Source organism: Sminthopsis crassicaudata, chromosome 2 (genome assembly GCF_048593235.1).
Source record: "Sminthopsis crassicaudata isolate SCR6 chromosome 2, ASM4859323v1, whole genome shotgun sequence".
Classification (NCBI taxonomy): domain Eukaryota; kingdom Metazoa; phylum Chordata; class Mammalia; order Dasyuromorphia; family Dasyuridae; genus Sminthopsis; species Sminthopsis crassicaudata.
This window is the reverse complement of record NC_133618.1, coordinates 659,272,141-659,293,444: the sequence shown is the minus strand read 5'-3', so window position 1 is coordinate 659,293,444 and position 21,304 is coordinate 659,272,141. Positions and strand designations below refer to the sequence as shown.

The window sequence follows — 21,304 nt, the reverse complement described above, 5'->3', positions numbered from 1 at the left end:
CGAGCATGCGCAGCGCTGGCAGCTCGGGCCGGAGCGATAAGCGAAGGCTAGGCGGGGCCATGTGCCACTTCCGGGCCGAAAGCGGCGCGAGCCGCGGCGACGGGAGGGGGAGGGGCCAGAGAAGGAGGGAGGGGGCGGAGCTGCCTCGGCTCCAATCTCGGCTGCAGCGGCGGTCCGGGCTCTGGTCCGGGTCCGGGTCCAGGTCCGGGTCGGACCTCCGAAGGAGGGGAGAGGGAGCCCTCCGCGGGGTGAGGAGAGGGGAGAGGCAGGGACCGAGGCGAGCTTGTCCCGAGGGCTCCCCCTGGGATGTCGGCCGGGGGAGTCCCTCCGGCGGGGTTCCTCTGACTCGGAGATCCCTTTGGAAGGCTTGGGTCCCGGCTGTTACGGTTCAGGGTTCCTCTGAGGGCTCGGGGTCCCTCTCGTGGGGGGTCTTCCATCAGTCCCTTTGAGGGGTGTGATTGGAGGTCCGCCGGGAGCTCGGCGGTCCCACCTCTGAGGGAGCCTCTTTGGGAGAGCGCGGGTCCCAGCTTTCAGGTCTGGGCGTTTCTCAAATGGGGCCCTGGGGTTTGGGGGTCCCTTTGGGGGCTCCTCTGAGGGATCTCGCCGAGGGTCGGGGCCCTTCTGGGTGGGGGCCATTTGGAGCGGTTACCGTGGAGCGGTCTCTGAGGGGCATTGGACGAGGGGCTCACTGCTCTGAGAGGGGCCTCCGGGGAATCTGGGGGTCTCGGAGGGACCAGTCTCATCCTCAAGGGGGCGGGGCGGGGGGCTGTCCCATGGGTCACAGGTGGGCGGGGTTCCCTGAGGCGCTGTGCGGGGTGCAGGGGGACCCCAGTCCAAGCCCGGGCAGGGACCTCGCGGGAGGTGCAGAGCCCAAGTTGTGGGAGCTTGTTCGGAAAGGGTACGAGCGGGGTTTGGATTGGGGTGCGGGAAAGGCCGCGGTTCGGTGGGAGAAGCCGAATTGAGGGTGACACCCCTCCTCCCTGCGGCGCACAGCTGAGCTGTAGTACTGAGAGGGAGGAAACTGAACCCTGAAACTGACCAGGGGCTGGTACCCGGGTGTCCAGTTTGGGAGGGATCTTGTGGGCGGAGCCCGAAGGAGCCCGCTCCTGATTGGTTCAACCAGACATTGGGGGCGGGGTCGACTCTGAGTCCCTAGGAGTGAAACCCGAGCTTCTAAGAAGGAAGCGAATCTTTTTTGTGTGCTCCGAGCTTGCCGGGGTTCTTCTGCCTCTTAGCTAAACCACTTGACTTCTTTTTTACAGCAAGAAGGCACCGAGGAGGAAGAGGAGGAAGATGTTTGACTGGGACCTCCTCAAGATGGTGAGTCCTGTCCTTGTGCAATATTTTCATGATTGAAATGGACATGTGAAATTTACAAGAACAGCACGAATCGGGACACTTGAGTCTAGATGCCTCTTGTATCTTTCGGAGACGGGAGAGCACTGACACCTTTCCGTGGCTCCAAGTTACATCTGGGAGTGGAGGTCTGAGCAGAGAGCACTTGGGCTCCACACTGGTTAACCCTCCTTTCTTCTTGTCCCTGATTAGAGAAGTTTTCGTCTTCTTGCTGGTTTTGGTTTTGTTAAATAGTTTTTCCTTTCCTGCCTCTTTACGAACCAGCTTTTTATTTACCGATTTCTTTTTTTACCTCACTGGCTTCAAAGCATTGTTTGTCGTCATTGGAAATGGGCAGAATTTAGTCGTGACGGTTTCCTTCTGTGAATGATTATTTTCTCCAGTAACAAAACAAACAGAGATGAAGGCAAAGCGGCGTTCAGTTGGATGTAGTCCGTCATGGGGCTGATTTCAGTGACTGTGATTCATGTTTAAGCTTGGCCTTTTCACAAACCCTGTGTGAGACTTTGGGCACCAGGGATGATCGCAGGGAAATCCTGGGTATTTTCAGTCGGTTTTGTCAGTAGTCAAAGCCCTCACTGAAATACAGGTGCACACACACAACTCACAATAAGTGTATGTGCATATGCAGTGATGTAGGGTGTTTATGTTCACACATGTACACATAGAGATATAGATATCTAGATACACACATATAGATATAAAGATGCACACACATATGTATATATTTGCTGTTGACCTGGGGATGTCCTTGTTTTATTATCATTGTTATTTTAAAGAATACAAATTGTAAAAACTCCCTTTTCCCCCTTTCTGTGGTTAAACTCCGGGAAAGATCTGATTTAACATTGTCTCCTCCCCACTTGATTTTCATGCTTTCTTCCCCCCCCCACTTTCCCCCAATAAGTTCCTTTGTATAGGATACAGCTGAATGACATGTTCATGAATGGACTTGCTACTTTGTGCATTCTTAGGTTTTGTTCATAGTCAAATTCAGTATACATTACATCCAGAATACTTCAGAAGGAGCGTCAGAGTTGGGTTGGAAATGGTAGGTGATTACACTCTGTTTCTCCCACTCTGCGTAATGCTGTCTGTGTTTTGGGAATGGAAATGTTTTACCAGTTGTCCTGGTGTGGATTCCCATAGGTGTATCTAGCAGATAGCACAACTATTACATGAGATAATCTTGTGGGAAAGAAAAGCGCTCCTTTTCTTGAATTTTTGTTTAAGGTGGAATGGCAGAGAATCTACAGCCAGTGCCACAAGTGTCAGAACTTGGTTCTTTTAAAGAGCTTGATTATCCGCTCTGTGTGTGTCTGTGTGTATCCTGCATGCTTGGGTGTTTTGTGAGCCGCAGAGAGAGGTATAGGACATGATTCTTACCTAGACCAGGGATCCTCATACTTTTTAAATAGGGGCCAGTTCACTGTCCCTCAGACTGTTGGAGGACTGGACTCACACTCTTGTCTCCGCCCCTCAGCCCATTTGCCATAACCCAGCGGGCGCATAAACGTCCTCAGTGCTGGCATCTGGCCCTCGGGCTGTAGTTTGAGAACCCCTGGCCTAGAATATGTAAGATATTTTTGTGGGAAAATATTGTTAGACTAAGTGCCCTCGGCAGTCTGGGAAGACTTCATGGAGGTGAAAGCCATCTGGGCCTTGAAAACATGGCTTTGGTCTCAAGTAATTCAGACCCTGTGGGAGCAGTGAAGGAGCATGCTAAGTGTATAAAAAGGGTGGACAAAGGAGCCGGAGCTTCTGGGAGGAGGTCAGACTTAAGGATGCCTGGCCACCTGAGGGGACCATAAAGGATGGAGACTTTATGGGGCAGAGATTGACAGGTGTGGTAACCCTGGGTCCAGGGATGGGAAAAGATGGGATGGGTGCCAGATGGAGTGTGGCGGGGATCTAGTTTGGCTGCACTTTGACCTTAGTCTAGAAAAGTAGTGTGGAGCCCAGCAGTGAAGGTCCTTGATGCTGGACTAGTGATATTTCACTTTACATGGGAGGGCACAAGTGGCCCGTAAAGGGCTTTGAGCAGGGCGCTGAGACCCGAGCAGAAGGAATCCCTGACTCAGCAGTCTGGAGACCTCATCTGGGATATCATCTGCATGACCTGGGACGGGCCCCTCACCTGTCCCTGCAGCAGCACAAGGGCAAGTGGCCTAGGAGGCCTTCGAGTCCCTTCCACCACTTGATCTGTGGTGTGTATTTTTGGACATGGTCGATATGGAAATTTGTTTTGCTTGAATATGCTCAGTTGTTTCAAGGATTTTGTTTATCCTTTTTCCCCCTTCCCCCCTAGGTGGTGGAAGGAAGTGGAAGGAAGAGAAAATAAAAAGCTTGTTAATGGAAAAGAAATGTGATATTGCAATAGCCAGTAGCTCTTGTCTGTATGGCTCATAACCTGCGGCTTTGTTATTGTAGCTGTTTTCCTCTCTCTCCCTCTGGACCAGAAGCCCCTGCAGGGCAGGAAGCATGTCTTGTGCTTCTTCAGGGCCCCCAAGGCACAGAGTGAGCATTTTTGATGCCTGGAGAGGTCACTACAATGGTGGTGGGAGTGGAACAAGAACATGCCAGAGAAGGCACCAGCCCTCAATTGATGGTGTTCCATTGTCCTGGCTTTCATTCAGAGGATGGTAGGAAGATGGATTTGTAGCAACAACAAAATTAGTGCTTCATATGAGATAGATGCTATCATTATCCCATTTTACAGATGAACAAAATTGAGGCAGACAGAAGTCAAGAGACTTGCTTAGGGTCATATATATATGACATCAGATTTTGAATTTGGATCTTGACTTTAGATTGAATTTAAAACCGATCAGGGAATGTAGCTAGCTTTTCTTTTCTTTTCTTTTCTTTTCTTTTTTTTTTTTTAATTAAACCAGACATTAAAGAAATGTGCAACAATATGTAAACGGTGAAACTGTTCTCACTCAGATTTTTTTTTATTTGTTTAGGAAAATATAGCTATTTTTCAAAAAAATTTCCCTGTTAAATGTGGAATAGGTTAAATTTTTCAGTTTTAATTTCTAATACAGAAATATTGATATGATTAGGATTGTGCTAGAACAATCAGGTTAGATTTTCAGATTAGTTCTCAATCTAAAAATACAAATCAAAGCATTGTCATTTTGCAGGTTGTTTAGATTTAAGGAGGTGATAGAAAAATACAAATTAAATAAAAAAAATCTGTGCACATACACTTATTTCCCCTCAAGAGCCCAGTTGTTAAATCTTTTGCTGCACACCCCTATATTATTCTTTGAATATTCCCATAAACTCTAAATTTAGCAAGAGTACAGCAGGGGGCTCAGGGAACCAAGTCATCAACAGACTGGGGACTAATGAACGATATTATCAACAATCGAAGGCATTTCTGTAATGCTTTAAGATCTGCAAAGGGTTTTCCATCTGCTTTCTCACTTAAGCCGCACTATACCCTTGCAAATACTCCACAGAAATAAAATAAGATTTCAACAGGGTCTGAGATTAAAAAGTTTGAGAACTGCCAGACATGTTCTTCTTTGTGCAGGTCTTGAATCAGGAGGCGAGTGCTGTGGTTGTGGTGCACTGATTGGAAATAGGGAGGAGACTAGGGGACTGTAGCAGCCCTTCCACTGTGGCAGGGTCTTTGGCTATTGGAGATGAGATCAGATTTCAGAGAAAATGCTTCTGCCCCCTAATCCTACGGATCTTGTGATTGGTTGGTTGGGACCCTGTACTCTAGACCCAACAAATGAGGGTTGTAGATGTAAAAAAGCAATTGTTTCTAGAATGGAGATTTATACAGTTAGCCAGATAGAAGGTGCAAAAGCAAAAATTTCTGACCATTTTCTGCTGGAACCTGTTTTAACTCCCGTTTCTGCCACTATAATACAAATGTAGACCCGGAAGTGGGGAGGGAGATCTGTAGGGTAGAGCTGAGTCCAAGTGAATACACAGGGCTAAGTGTCATAGAGGATATGAGTAGTAATTATTCAACTCTGTTAATATTCTGCATAGGAAATGACCTAAGTTATTTGTTCCAGATTACACAAGAAGTAAATAAGAGAACTAAAATTTTGCCTGAGATCCTCAGACTCTATGTCCAGTGCTTGAGCCACACAGGCCTCTTGTGAGACTTTTCTGGGCTCACCAGACAAAAGACAGTTGTTAACTAGAATTAGATTAGGCCTTTGTGACTTGGGCTTGTTGTTCAAGAGAGAGTGCATTTCTTAAGAAACTGGATGCCTTTCCTGGCCCTAGAGATATCATAGGTTTTTTGATCTTGATTTCTGGGCTCAAGTCTCACTTCATAAGCTTGAGTTTTGTTAACTTTTTTTTTTTCCTTTTTTGGAAATTTCCTCTTTTCCAGGTCCTTTACAGGGCAGGTAAGCCAAAGAGTAGGCCTAGGAATGGTGGGTAACAAGTAGGCAGAGAAATGGATTTGGGTTCTGTGTAAAGTAGGATGAATTTCCATGTGGGCACTCCTGTTGGCCCTCCCTCTCAATAGTGGCTGGTGAACCACTTGTTGGGTATGTTGTAGTGGGGAATTTGTATCCAGACACAAATTGAGGCAGGTGGCCCCTGAAACCCCAGAGTTTCTCTGGGAAAACTGTTTTTATACTCAGCACCTTGTCAGCTCACTCAGTTGCCTCTCCTGTTAGGAGAACTGGAGAGCAGAGCAGTAAACTCCTTCCAAAGGCTTTCTTTATAGAGAGCTCTGAACTTACAGAAATTCCCGGTAACTCTCAATTCTCCATTTGCTGCTTAGTTTGGTTTTGACTCCATAGAACATCATCTCCTCTCCCCCATCCCCCTTTCCATCTGCTTTTTGTGTGTTGTCTTCTTCATTAAATTGTAATCTCCTTGAGGATGGAGAGTATTTTTCTTTTGTTTGTATCCCTTTCACTTAGCCCATAATAGATACTTAATAGATTTTCATTGAATTGAATATGTGTGCATTGAAAAACCAGTTCAGTAATTATTTCTACTTCTAAGAATGGTGGGAAGAGTTTTCAGAAGGTTAGAAACTCTTACTTTATATTTGAATATATGTTCTAAGTGGGTAACTATCTATACTTGATATTGTTACAATCTAATGTGAGCACCAAGAAGGAAATAATCATTTTCTTAGAGGTTTTGATGATGGATGAAAGCAGTAGTGTATTCCCAAATTAAAATTTTCCCAAAATAAAATTATGTATAAATAATATAGAGAACAGTAGTATATTCCCAAAACAAAATATATTTGGCTTTGTAATTTATTGGGAGTTTTTGATAACATTTGCCTTCCTAATTGTGTTTTGTCTAGTTTCATGTTATATATAGTTTGTATTCCCTCAGAATATACTAATTGAAAGTGGGCAAGTCAGGCTGGGATTAAATATTTGCCCCAGAGAATTGGTTTTCATATACATTAAGTCCAAATGCCAAAGTATATAAACATATAAATTGGAGTTATGGCATTATACATGGAACTTCAGGGTAGAGAGGAATAAAGTCATAAAATATTATGACAGTGTAGCAGAGTAATTGGGAAAGAAGAGAAGGGTGGAGGTGAAGGTAATTTATTGGAAGTAGCTTAGCAAATATTTATTAACTCTCCTTCCATATCTAAGGTACGGGGCTAGGTCCAGGGCACATCTATGGCTTCTGGAGCTTGTCTTGTGTTCAAGATGGAGGGCATTTATTTCCAGAGAAGTGATTAGGCTGTCAGTGTGGAGGAAGGAGGTCATCTCTGAGGACAGTAGTGAAGGAGGGAGCTGGCTCTTCCTGAGGAAAACATCCTGAGATCATAGATTTAAAATTGGGAGAGACCTCAGAGATTCAGAGTTCTCCTCTGACTTGCATGGATCAGAAGTGGAATCTTTGTCCAGATCCATTGAGTGGCATTAATGTGGAAGGGTGGCCCAGATCCTGCTGAGAGTTCTTGGGGTTGTAGAGGGTGCCTGTCCTTCCCTAGGACCATGGAAAGGGCCTCAGCTTCCCCTCCTGTATCCCCTTCCCTGGCCGATTGCCATTCTTAGAATACTTCCAAGCTGCAGGTGGCATAGGCCATGACTCAAAGGTTGGGTTCAACTGCAGGCCCTTGTGTGGTTAGCGGAGGTTTCTGTCCTTCACATAGTGACCTTGGTTTGGCATAAGGGCAGAAGACATGTCCTTGTGGTCTTATAGGAAAGGAGAGCCCAGAAATCTTCGTTTCGGTCTCCTGATTCCTTCTCTTCCTCATTCGCCTCCCTTCACATCCCACCGGTCAAAAGTCCTTTCCTTCTGGGAAGGAGAGCTTCACTAGGACTTGGTCCAACACACCCTTTATGAGTTTTTCCTCTTGGAGTTGTGGAAAAATGTAAGAATTTCATTAAAATTTTTAAAATCTAGATCAACTTTAATTCTGAAGTGAGATTCCAGAAAGATTTGCTTGCTTCTAATGAATGTCAGGAGCTTGGCAAGAGGGACACCTTATGAGATGTAATGTTTCATACTGGCCGGCTGTCAGTAAAGACTTTGAGAAGATTTTGATTTGTGTGTCACAGTGTCCTTCACTAAAGTCCTGAGGCTGCACTACAATGTGGTTGTGACCCTGGGTTCTCCATGCTGTACCAGTGGAGCGCAAGGACGACCAGGGGCTGCTGCCCGAGTCTGGAGGGGGGCTGGATGTCTCATAATGACTGTTCGTTTCTGGCTATAATCGCTCATGAAGACTAGCCCCATTCCTAGCAAAGGCCATCATCTGCTTTGCCACCAGGATCCCTGAAGCACCACGGAGAAAATCAGAATGGTTGCCCGCCTCTAGGTTAGATCTCCTCCCTCTCCTGGTGCTCAAAGAGACTTTGCCCTCTGGAAAACTCTTGAATGCATCAGCTCTTAGTCAAGATACTTTTACTCTAAGTTTATCTTAGAGATAGTAATAACTGATAACACTCATTTAGGGACAGAATAATGACTCTGCTCTTAGAATGTACCCAGTAGGTAAGAGTTCAGAGTTTAAATCATGTTTTCTGGTGGGTCATCTTAGGACAGAAATCATCTCTTGACAGAAATGTGAGGGTCCAGTCTGTTTAATGCTGGAGTAGATGATTCTTCAGATAATTAAAAAAAATAAATTTGTAACTAATTGGTAATGAGGGAAGAAGGGAGCTTACAAATTTGAGTGTATCTTCTCCGCCATCTTGGCTCCGCCCCCGCCTCTCTCTCATTGAGAGTAATTATGGCAAAGTGACTTGAAAGGAATAGACTTTTTGAGACAGTATTGAATTGTTTTGGTACTCCAGATCCTGTGAGATTTAGGCAAAAGGAAATAGTCCTTTTTAGTTTGTAAGAGCAGACTGGAGGCCTGCTGCCTTGGGCATCCTCTTGGACTTGTGCCTTATCTGGACATCTGGGGGGGGCAGAAGAGAAGGGTGTCAGAGCTCCCTCTAGGTGGCTTGCAGGTGCCTGGGGACTTCCCCAGGAAGGCGATTCTGCTTCTGGTCTGTTTCTTTATGGCTTGTGGGCAGCCGCTGGGTCAGAACTTCTTCTCACTACCATGTTGTAATTCTCTTGTTTTGGCATTGGGACCATTGGGGCAAGGCCGCAGTTCTGAAGGAGCATTCTCCTTTCAGTCTACTCTTGGGAGGACAACCTAGTTATTGGATTGCATTGATTCCATGAATTCCCATCTATTTTCTGATATTTATCTAGCTACTTAATCTGGTTTTACCAAGATCTGGTCATGACCGTTTTGTTCTGAGTACTTTAGAAACAGGGGTGAGATTTGTTTGCTCAGTCATGATAATAGTAGAAGTCACTACCGAGGCAAGCTTATAAATCATTTTTTAGAAATATCTTCTTTAATCAATAACTCTTTTTATGGAATACATAAGTAGATAATAGATCCTGAATCTGTTGGCATATTGTTGACCTTTATTTGGAACAGGGAAGGCGGTCTTTGAGTATCTAGTGTTTTTTTCAGAGCTTCTTATATCTCTGGCTCATTTTGCAATCTTTATATGAGAAGCATTTATCTCTAAAAAGCTTTGGGTCAGCCAGATTTAGGAGATATAACTTGAGAAAGAACTTTGTTCCTGATATGGGTGGAGGTTTATCTGGAGAATCATGGGTAAAGTAGACTTAGAATGATGATTTTTTTTTTTTTGCCTTTATTTTTCCTCCCCCCATTGATTTCTCTCTTCTTTTTCCTACAAAACATGGACTTGTTTTGATAGAGTTGAACTCTTTATGAAGCTGAGAAGAGAATTAACTCCTACACTGAAGACTGTGCTAGAATAGCACTTGCTTTGAATAATTGTGGTATTTTTTTATTCTAATAGGAAACCTGGCATCTCCTTAGACAAAGGATTTGTTTTTTTTCATTCAATAGTGATCTCTGGATAATAGATTTTGTATAGAGTCACTTTCTAAAGGATATAACTTTGCAATTGAATGAAAAGCTTTGTAGTTGAAGGTCAGCCAAAGACCTAGAACTGGGAGGAAGTCAGAGTGCCCAATGGAAGTCCATTTTCCTCTATAACTTTGGAATTGGAAGGAAAACTTTGTAGTTAAAAAGGTCAGCCAAAGACCTAGAACTGGGAGGAAATCAGAGTGCCCAGTGGAAGTCCATTTTCCTCTGGATCACCCTATATTTAAACTGTTGTGTGGCTTTTCATCTAAACAAAACAACATACTAGAAATGTGATCTTTACAACCTTCTTTGATAACACTTTTCAAAATGTTGACTATTCCCGCCATCCCCAGAAACAGTAAAACTTTTGAGAGAAATTTTGCAAAGGTTTCAGTGTTTAGAAAAACGAATTTATTTTTAATGTTAGAATTTCTCGTCCTATCTAGTTGCTGAGCTAAGAGACCCAGGAGAAGAGGAGTTCAGATTATTTCTTCTCTACTAGAGACATGTTGGGATTCTGTCGTATTTCTTCCTGTTATGTGGGAAAGGCCTGTGAATGTTAGTAATTCAAGTAGTTATTTTAGTTCAGATCTCATAAATGAATCTGAGATAACCCTTGCTTTTTTTTTTTTTTTAACTTACACAATTTACTTTCCCTTGATTGATTTTCTTGGTCAGTCAAATCAATAAATGGGAGCACTCAGTGACTATCAGGTGTCAGTGTGCCCTGGGCCTGCCTTTTGGCTCAGCAACAAAGATGTTAATTGAGCTTCTATATTACAGCCTAATATTATTTGAAACTTCCTTTCCTGAGGAGTGCTTAGATTCTACTTTCCAGCCTTCCTTATGATCAGGCCCTTCATTCTTATCCATCTTTATCTTTTCAATATTCTTTTAGTATTTTCTCCTATAAAGTATGAATAATTATATTTGTGACAATGGGACTATAGTGACAATTGCAGCACTTCTGGCTTAAGCGGAAGTGATATCCAGAGAGAAAATGGGAAAGCATTTGAGAACTCCAGGTCCACTAGCAAATGAGTGTCAGAGGGCAAGGTGTGTGGATGCTTAAAAGCAAAAGCTTTTTTCTCCCCTCCCCATTTGTTACTTATTTGGCGTCTGAATCACAGAGCAGATCTCTAAAATCTCATTCCCAGCCCCGTCTGCCTTTTCTTTCTGAGAGAAGGTAAAGTCCTTTGGGGAAATTTGTTTTTCTGATTCTTTTTTGTTCATCCTAACCAGGAAAATAATTATGTAGCTGCAGATGGGCTTTTATTGACTTTTGTTTCAAGGTTTTTTGTTTTTTTTTCTTTTACCCCATTGGCTTTGGCTGGAGGGGGGAGATAATTAGTTATATAGAGTGATTTTATTTTAGGTACATTTCATCTTGTTTGTGAATGTGGAAGTGAGTTTGTGTTGCCACAGTGAAGTTGTTGACTCAGTGAAGAGAGCCTTACTTAATTTTAATAGTTCTCAGTACATAACAGGAACTTAATAAAGGTGTTCTGATGGTTCCTGACAATAAATATCTTCCTATTGACTGTGATCAGTAGCTTATGATTAGGAGAGACTACATAGTTTGCCAGACCAACTCCATTCTAACACTTTGCTTCCTCAGATTCGATTCCTTCTGTTTGATTAGGATTATTTGAGATGGAGGGAAGAGAGGAACTCATTAATCTTGATCGTAATAATCCAGTGCCCTTTTGAGATACTGCCAAAAGTGTTTTTTGCCCCAGTTTTAGATTTGGATTCTGAAGCTACCAAGTTTTATGGTTCAATGATAAATGATAAAATAACCTACCTTTGGCTCTATTCTTCTAGGATTACAGTGGAGAAAGTCAGTATTAGCTCCCTGGCTGTTTTCCTGAAGAATTTCTCACTTTGTTGGGTAAACTTGATCCTTAGCTTGAAGTTCAATTCTTATTAGGAGTGGGTGTTGTATTTTGTCAAAAGCTTTTTCTGCATCTATTGAGATGATTATATTATTTCTGTTGGTTTTGTTATTGATATGGTTGATTATGGAATAGTTTTCCTGATATGCAATCAGCCCTGCATTCCTAATTTAATTCTTATTAATCCATGTAGTTTTCATTAGCTTGTCTTGGTCAGTCTTGCAGATCATTTCCCAGAGCAGTCTGTGAGAAGCTAGGTGGAACGCATTTTTGTTTTCCACGGTATTATAGGCTGTAAAGCCAGAGTTTCCAGCTCTTCTTGAAAAGCTCTTGGGACTTGGATTGTGCAATAGTGATAGTTTAAAAAAAAAGAGAGAGAGAGAGAAGCAGAGGAGAGCAAAACTTATTCCCTGATAACACAATTTCAGGGTGGAAAGTTTTGATCTTAGGTAGTATCTTGCTAAAGATTAGTTATCAATTGTAACCTATCAATGGACTTTTATGCGTGTAATCCTGATAAATCAGGATTGACACTGACTTTTGTATTTCTCCCATAAACTCAATGGACTTGGTGCCCTGTCTGAATGGCAGGCCAATCAGTCAATTGGTACATTCAAAGGCTCACAGAAAAACTGAATTAACCATCTACCTTTGAAATAAAGCAGCTCTTTTTAGTCTCTTTTAACCTCATGTCACTGTGGATTATCATCCCCTTTTGGATCTCACAGTGATATGTAATGTTATGTTCCTCTTTCAGACAATAAGGAATCAATAGAAGACCTTGTGCATGTAGTTTATTTGCAGTCAGACACAAAAAGAACCCAAGCTTCAGGCCCACATTCAAGCCATCACCTTCTCTGGGTCTGAAAGTAAAGTCTGAGGGTTAAACTCTTTTTAGGGTACTTGGAATGAATTAGATAAATGGACCATTTTTTCTGCTAGTAGACCTCTGATCTGTCACTGAAAACTGGACTGGAAAATGTACCAAGCATGTCATCAGCCAAGTCCAAGGGCATGTTCTGGTAAGACACCAGTGTATACATCTGTCTTTCTCTGCTAATGGTAGAGAGTGAGACTAGAAGAGAGTCTCACAGAATGAATGGATGGGGCAGATCCCCCCCTCCAACATCTTTCTAGTCTGTGGTTAGTTATTGGACATTCGTGATCTTCAGTGTCTTGTGGCCCATAAAAATCTTTTTTTTCTATTTATTTTCTTCTTGACTATTTGAGAGCTAACTCTGCTCCAGAGTGAATCCGAACCCATATGGAATCATTTTAAAAAGAAAAAAGGGCAGTGGGGTAGACCCAGCTTGTGGATACCTTCCCAGGGCTAAGAAATCTAGTGGCCCTGTGGTCTTAAAGTGACCTTTCCGTGGGTTAGATTCCATAGTGTTTGCTTTTTATGACCTTCTCCTCAGAGTCCTCGGCTTTGGAGATGCTTTTCCTTAGAGGGTCTGTGTTTGCATTCTCTTCTTAGGATCCGTCCCCTTTGTGACCCACAAGCTAGTCAGGGAGCAGGAGAGTAAACACAAGGACAAGAGTCAGAATAATTCCCAAAGGCCTTGGCAGTTTAGTGAACCACAAACTCATAGGATTCAACAGTGTGGAAAGACAACCCGAAAAAGGGATAGAAGACTATTCTGACATAACTATGGTGTTCAAAATGAAGTGTCTTTGTACTCTTTGATTAGACAAAATACAGAATACTATATTAAGTTCATATTTTAAGGATAATGAAATAGTTCTGTAAAGACAAGCACACTAATGCTGGTGCTGAGAATTGATTTAGCTATTCTGAAAAGCAAACTGGAATTATATATGAAAATGACCCAGAGGTTGAATGCATATAACCCAAGGTAGTCAAAATTAGAAAGATAAGCCCCATATATGGCAAAATATTTATTGCAAGTCCTTTTGTAGCAGCAAAGAACTAGAAACAAAAGTAAATTCCCCTAAGTTAGGAGTCTATACATGTTGGAACAATGACCATAAGTTAATACAATAAAGATGAGGAAGACTTACATGAATTGATGCAGAATGAAGAAAACAAATATAGCAAATAATAAAAATGATTTCAATGATGAAAGAACCACCACAAAGTCATCTTGGTCCTAGAGATGTACTAAAAGTCTATCCCTGATCCTTTGCTCAAGTAAAGGATGATGCAATGTCCCTGCTGCATTCAATAAGTTAGGTCTTTTATGTTGCGAGTTTTGCTGAACTAGGTTCCTTCCCCCATCTCTATTTTTTAATATCTGTTTCAAAAGATCATTTTCTGAAAGTAAGAGTGTGAAAGGACACATAAGTGAATCAAAAGCCAAAGATAATATAGTTTTTTTAAAATCACTGACAAACTTGAGTGTATCTAGAGGAAGGTAAATAGGATGATGAAAACCTGTAGTAAGATCAAGTAATGAAATAGGGATATTTCATCTGAAGAAGAAAAATTAGGGAGAGTGAGAAATGGGACAGACACAGGACCATTTGTAAGTACGTGAAAGGACAAGCCACATCAAAGAAGGATGACATTTATCCCATGTGGCTCCAAAGGTCAGGACTAGAATGGATGAATACAAATGGAAGAGGCAAATCTAAGGAAAATGTTTTAATAATTAGAGTGGTCCAAACTAAGAACAGGCTACTTCATGAGATAACGAATCCCCAATTCTAGAGATCTTCAAGGGTATATCTATATAGGGGTCATTCCCATTTGGGTCCAAGTCACATTTAATGACCTCTGAAGACCGTCTAATTCTAATCAAAGGAAGCTAATAGGAAATGGGAGGAGGGAAGGGGAAAAAAAAACAACCTAGGTCATCATCATCATCATCATTATTATCATCATTTTGCTAATAACTAAATAACTCTTTAACTAAATAACACTGCAAATAATGTAAATGTAAATATTATACCCATTTCACAGATGAAGAAACTTAAGGCTCATAAAGCAACTGGCCAATGTCACACAGCCAATGGATATCAGAGCTGAGATTCTGGCACTGTTTTCTTGAAAATTCCAGTACACCTCGTATCATATACAGCTGCCCTCTCTGAAGCAAAACATAGATGGTGTAGGTTACTGGCAAGATGGGTCCCTTTGTATTCTTTCTTCTACTGCCACACATTTACAAAATAAAACTGAAAATCAAAGAAAACCATTTCTCCTATCCAATCTAGAAATTTCTATGGAGGTGTCACAGAAACCGATCCCCTGGTAAAGAGGTGAGAGTCTACTACATCTGGGTTCCATTTCCTCCTGAGAACTGGGAGGACAAGATGACAGGCCCAGAAGTTCCTGGGCTCTTCCTTCTGGCCCAGCTCCACTTCTACCTTTGGCTTGCTCCCTGACTAGCTTGTGGATCATAAAGGGGACGGATCCTAGAAAGAGAATGCAAATGCAGACCCTCTAAGGAAAAAGCAGCTCCAAAGCCGAGGACCCTGAAGAGAAGGTCATAAGGCATTTAGGCTTGAAAGGGACTTTGAAAGATTTTATAGTTCACATAATTTCATTCTCCATTCAAAGTGGAGAAGTAGGAGGAAGGAAATGGAGATGATAAGTCTGTAAGTAAGGAAAGAGAATTGTGTTACTATTTGTAGGAAAAAGCTTAACCTACTGCCATGATGTGTGAAGTCGCCCAAGACACATGACCTATCTCTCAAAGTATTAATTTTCAATATGTAGCAGTTTTTTGTACTTTAATTTCTGGAATGTCATTACTTTTAAAGTTTAATTTAAAAAATTTCCCAGTTGATGCTTTGCCAGAAGCAGTTTTATTACCTCTGAATCATGGTATGATTATTTTGTTTGGAAACTGAAAATGTCTCTTCACATCAGAAAGGGTCACGGCACAATTAGGGATAGTTGGGATCTGATGTCAGCTTTGCTCAAGTGTGGATTTGGGCAGAGACTGCCTCTAGGTCTCCTTTCTTGTTCTCCACTGTCATGGCTCTTTATGCAGGGAGGCTAATGACAAATTTTTCTCGTATCACAGAAGTACACTTGGCAGATAGGTACAAGGTAACGAGCAGTAACAGTCATTATTAGTGACCAGAGGACTCACTACTGTGTGTACTTCATTCTAGCCCCTGCTTAAAGCATGTGACATCTGCATAGGAGTTTGTCTTTGTCAATAGTCACTGTCACTGCTACCAGTGTCTAACAAGGACATTGACCTTCAGTTACCCTTTCCCCTTAACTCTGTGGGAAATGGGCAAAAATCTATTAGTTTGCAGACTTATTGTCCTGGATCCTGACAAAAACCTGTTAACATTTTGAGCATTGTTTATATTTTCCCCCTAAAGTTATTTCCTGTGTTTTGGGGATGGCAGGGAGACTGCAGCACTGTGAAGGCTTAGGGTATCCCTGAGAATTTAAGAAACTTGGAAGCCGCCTGCCCACTCCCAGGAGTCCACTGCCATCTTTTCCTAGTCACCTTGTGGCAAAGTCCCAGTTCTGGTACTTTATTTTTCAGTTTGAAAAAGATGAAGTCTTCTGGAGAAATTCTATACCATGGCCAGTCTATGAGAAGTTCCCAGGAAAGGGGCCTATGTCGTGTAGAATGCTGTTGGTGCTGTCACTCAGTGCTCCTGAGATATGGGGGTCATCCCTGTGCCTGGGCCCGCTCCATCCAGACCATAAAATTCCTGCTAGCAAGTGCCACTGGCCTGAAGTCAGGCAAGTTCCATCCTCCCCACTTGCCTGTGGAGTTTGGCATTGCCATCCCAAATCATATTTCGCTACCGAGATGTGCAACATGTTCTTCTTAATGCAAAGACTGAACATATTTTTATTTGGTTTATTCAAATTAATTTCTTATTTGGAAAAAAAGGCATTTTCCCTTAAATATGACAAACCTTCCCTGACTCCTGTAAAGTCCTTCTCCAGGAGACTTCACATTGTGTAGTGTTTCACTAATTCCTTTATATAATGTTGTATATTATGGTTATTTGAATTTGGGGCTTATCCCAACTGTGAATGAAAGACTGTTTTCTCCAAATTTTATTTGGTGCAACACCTTTTGCTTTGCTTGCAACGTGCTTTGTTATTCAGTATGCAATACTGCATTTAATAAACATTTGATTCAGCATTTAAAAAGATTTTGCTTAAGCTATTCAGTAATACTTCCAGGATTTGAACTCATATCTGTGTATATTCAAAAGATTGCCTGATGTGGAAATGATCTTGTGCTCTTGAGAGGGTCTCTTCAATTATGCTTTCAGTGAAAGAACCCTCTGCTTTTTCTAAGTACAGAGAGACAGGTCACTAACATGCTGTCAACTAGATAACGAATTCTTTTCCCTTGGCAACCTAGGGTCCCCTCCCTCTCCTTCAGTGACAGTAATTAGGGCTTAGCGTTATATAAATATGGTTAGAAGATATCTCTGATAGGGAGGTCCTTGTCCAGGAAATGACGAGTGGGCATGCTGCAGGAGGAACTGAGCCATTAAAGACCCAAGACCAAGGCAGGTCTTTCTAAAGACAGAGAGGCTTTCTCTTGCATCCAGGGCGACCAGAAGTATCGCTTCCTGGGATGCCTCTTGCTGTGTGGTATGCGTGATGAGCATTTGCAAAGGATGCATCCTGAAGGACGCCTGCTGGCTGAGAGGGAAGAGCGTTGGGCAGAGAGGCCACAGAAGGATGGGATTCCTGCTCTGCCCCTAATCTGTGACCCTCATTTTCCATGGCCGAGCGTTGAACTATCCCTCAGGTTCTTCACTTAACAACAAAAGAGCTGGTGACTGTCAGTTCTTCATCAGTGGTGTATTTCCATGGCCTCACGGTCTCTCTCCTGAAGGCCCTGATTGCCTGCTTCTTGGAGGAGGGCCACCTGTGCGAGCCGGAACGTGTTGTTTCCCTCTGTACACCTTTCCCTCCCACAGACTTCTCTGCTGAGAGCCACCGCCTTCCGGCCTCCTGTTCTGGAGGCAGCAGGCTCCTTGTGGAACACAGGCCCTCTGCTTTTGGCTGCAGGGGCTACATAAAGGGCTTTGTGTTTGAGGTAAAAGGCTCTGGGTCTCCCTCTCTTACCAGTATCCTATTGGCTGCCAAGTTTTACTGTCTCAATAATGTTCTTATCTCATCTTTCCTCTTCTCCCAGGGCCGCTCCTTAGTATTTCAGGTCTGCTTCACCTCTCACCTGAACTGTTTAAAAACCTCCCTTTTGTCTTCCCTGCTTCTGGCCTCTCCTGTCTCTGGTCTACCCTCCTCACAGCATGAAGAACTCCTGCCTGAAAACTTCCTTCCCTCCCACCTCTGCTGGCAGCCTCAGCTCTGTGAGATGCATGGAAGCTCGATAGGCCAAGAGGCTTCCTAAATCGCCTCAGCCTCACTTGGCTGCCTCCTGGCTGTCCCTCCTTCAGCCTTAGGATTCCCAAAGAAGCTGGCCCTGTCTCTCCCCTACTGACGGAGGGGCTCCAGGATCACTGGCGTTGGAAGCCCTTCCCAACCTGGCTCTGGGCCATGCCCTGCTGCCCTCCAGCTAGACCCTGGGCCACCAGCCTCCCTTGGTCCTGGAGAAGTTCTGTGTTCCTTATTCTCCCTGTGGACTTTCAGAGTCCTTGGATTCCTCCAGAGGCTCAGGGGCCACCTCTTTTCCAGCTCCTTCTTGATTTCTCTCAATTATTCCTGCTTTTATCTGCATTTATCGTTTGTCCACCATCCACCCCAGAAATCAGGGGCTTTCATTTTTGTCTTTGTACATGGCCCTTTCCTTTGTTGGATTGAATGGGATTACTTCCTGCCTCTTTCATTCCTTGGCCAGTGCCAGGCTTGTGTATCTCATTATGCAGAAGGAAAATGGTCTGGGCAGTGGTCTGAGTCCTTGACTCCTCCTAAGGAGGCCATGGCAGGATATGCACTTAGGCTTGAGAGTTAGAGATATGTGTGTATCTGGTCAAATAATATACTGCTTTAAGCTAGAAGATGTGGTCAAAAAGGTAATCATTAGTGTGTAAGGTTCTTGTGCTCTCATTATCTACATTCCTATCTATAAGTCATGATCTACCTGTGTCATTTAAGCTTGACCTACAGAATGTCGTCAGGCTTCTCATTTGTAGCACCCAAATTGCCCCCGTGTACATGGTGCTTACTAGTTAACGGTGAAATCATTCAAGACCTTGAAAACAGAGACTCCTGGGATGCCTGTGGCTTAGAAGGGGTTAAAAGATTCCTTAAGGCTAGGTTACATCAGGCTTTTCTCTAGGGAGTATACCTACACTGGAGCATCCAAGAGCAGCCTTCTCCATCCCCCAGGGACACTGTCCTGCCAGGCCCACAGAGCCCAATAAAGTGCTAAGCTGAGCAGCCTTGCAAGGCTCTCCATCCCCAAGGACTGATGCTGTTTGTTTATGCTAAATTGGCAAGGGCAGTGATAAGCCTAGACATGGGTCTGAGAAGGATGTTGTGGTCACTGACCCATTGTGTGACCATGAAAAGTAACTTTTTAAGGACCTGAATTTCCTCTTAAAAACGTGAACTTTAGACTGGGTGGTCTTGTGGCTAACCAGAGACAGTCTATTTGCCAAGTTATATTGCATTTTGAGTTTTCATAATCCATTTAGTCATCTATCAAGTTTATTTTCTGTCTCTCTATCTGTGACAAATTAAAAGGCTAGTTGGCTAATCATACCTATGGAGTATATTTTACTGATAAAACTGAGTTTAATTGGAAAAAAGGGATAAATTTTGGATTTTGAATTCCTTGTATATTTGAAAATCCAAGTATCTGATTTATTTCTCTCCGCGTGACGTGTGTATTGTTCCTTGCTGTCTGTCCTGATGGTTGGAGAATGAAGGCTGGTAATTAGGTAGAAACCATGATCTTCAGAATGAATTTTCTCTGAATGGCTTTCCCTCGCTCTGTCACAAATTTGACTTCTCAGTTCTAGACTTTCCCACCAGAAACTTCTTTTTAGCTTTTGGAAGCTGATCGTGCTTTTTGTAGACAATAGCTTCTTTAGATCCTGTCAAAGCACGAGCTCTGGCAACTGCCTCTGCTGTAGGTCGTTGTGTTTGGTAGCAGCAGGAAGGCGGCCCTGGGGAATGGCCCAGGATAGACACCAGTCTCTTGAGGAGCTTTTGTGTTTCCTCAGTGTCCTCTGGAGAGGGCCTTCTCCTTGCTGTGTGCTAATGGTGCCATCCTTTGCCAGAGCCCTCAGAATGAACCCCCTCTTCTCTCTTACAGATTGGAAGAGCACTTATTCTGAATCCTTGAGGGGCAGCAGCATGAATATGACATAACTACTTGTTTCTGTATCATGTACAGGGAGAATCCTCATGTGGGAGAGGGATTTGGCTTGTTCTGCTTGGCCCTGGAATGCAAAACAAGACCAAGGAGAAGCCTTCTGACATGGCAGAGTGCAAAGGGGCAGATCATGGTTGCTTTAAAGAGCAGCTTTTAATCCATAGGACTTGAATCTTGGGTCCAGCAGTGGGCTTAGTGCTTCTCTTGTCTGACACCCAAACGAGCTATGTCCCCCTGGAATTGCTATCTTAGAAGAAAGTACCTTTGTCCAAGCTGGAGGTCTGGGAGAAGAGACTACCCGTGGAGTCTGTTGTAGATAAAGTTCTTGCTTAAGTTGCAGCCAGATGGACCTTGAAGTTATCTGATGGTTATAGCCCCTTCCCTTTTGTTTCTTGGAGGCTACACGCCTCTAGCAAGCCTCAGTGACAGCACTATGCTTCTTTAAGACACAGTTCAGGTGCACAGGGACGTCCTTTAACTTCTCAGCTGTTAGATTACCTCCCTCATTTAGTTATCTTGTATTAATTTATGTGTGTGTATGTTTAGTTCTCCCTTTTGGGGAATTATGTTCCCTAAGCAAAAAAGATGTGAGCAAAAATTAAAACAGTAGGCCAGACTAAGAGTGCGGAGGTTCTTAATTATAAAGGAAAATAGTGATTGGCAAATGAAATAATCTAAGAATACTTAAATACTTCAGGAAAGACTGAATCCTCTTTTTCTTTCTTATAACAGTTCTTTTTCTTGTGTTTTGTTTCCAGAAAGCCATTGAGCCCTATCAGGAAATCCTGGAGGCATACTTGACCAATGCCAAGAACTATGTAAATGGGCACTGCACCAAATATGAGCCATGGCAATTGATTGCATGGAGTGTGCTGTGGACCTTGCTGATCGTGTGGCTGTATGGGTTCATCTTCCAATCTGAAAGTAAGTGTCCAACGACCTGTTTTTGGGATGAGGAAAGGCCATTCTGGGATGGTCAGCTCCAAGCCTTGGAGGGACTGGCCTCCCACTGACACTTGGCCTTCTTGATCTTGATCACATCTGCTGAGGGTTTTAGTGGCGCTTTTATGGCCTACCTTTTTAATATTCATTTCCTTAATTTCTCAAAAATCAAAGTCAGGGTCATCATAAACTTCTAGATTCAAGCCTGAGGAGTAACTTGGGCTGTCAAGAAAGTCCCTCCAAATTGTATTCCCTATGCAGACTTACTTGGAATGGCAGTTCATGACTGTTACTTTATGCAGGCAGTGGCAAAGTGTGCTAGCCCCTGGAGTCAGGGATTAAAATCTGGTCTTAAGACACTCAGTAACTGGGACACCCTGGACAAGTCTTCTTACCTCCCTCTGTCTCAGTTTCCTCAAGCCTTTCATTGCACATTCTTGCTGTTACTATATACGTTGTATTCCTGGTTCTGCTTGTTTTGCTCAGCATCAGTGCAT

At 43.1% G+C, this 21,304-nt stretch overlaps 1 protein-coding gene across 7 annotated transcripts in view; it reads left to right on the top strand.

The window, feature by feature from the left end:
* SGPL1 (sphingosine-1-phosphate lyase 1) overlaps nucleotides 1-21,304 on the top strand; it is a 69,862-nt gene that overhangs the window by 5,698 nt on the left and 42,860 nt on the right. For 4 of the 7 annotated variants that reach the window (XM_074296911.1, XM_074296915.1, XM_074296912.1 and 1 more), the window contains 2 exons: nucleotides 1,263-1,320; nucleotides 20,624-20,789. In XM_074296911.1, the coding sequence (XP_074153012.1) occupies nucleotides 1,294-1,320; nucleotides 20,624-20,789 (193 nt within the window). In that variant the 5' untranslated portion in view covers nucleotides 1,263-1,293. Of the gene's footprint in view, nucleotides 1-129; nucleotides 535-1,262; nucleotides 1,321-20,623; nucleotides 20,790-21,304 lie in introns of those variants that run through there. The other 3 variants (XM_074296908.1, XM_074296913.1, XM_074296910.1) reach the window with 3 other exon arrangements.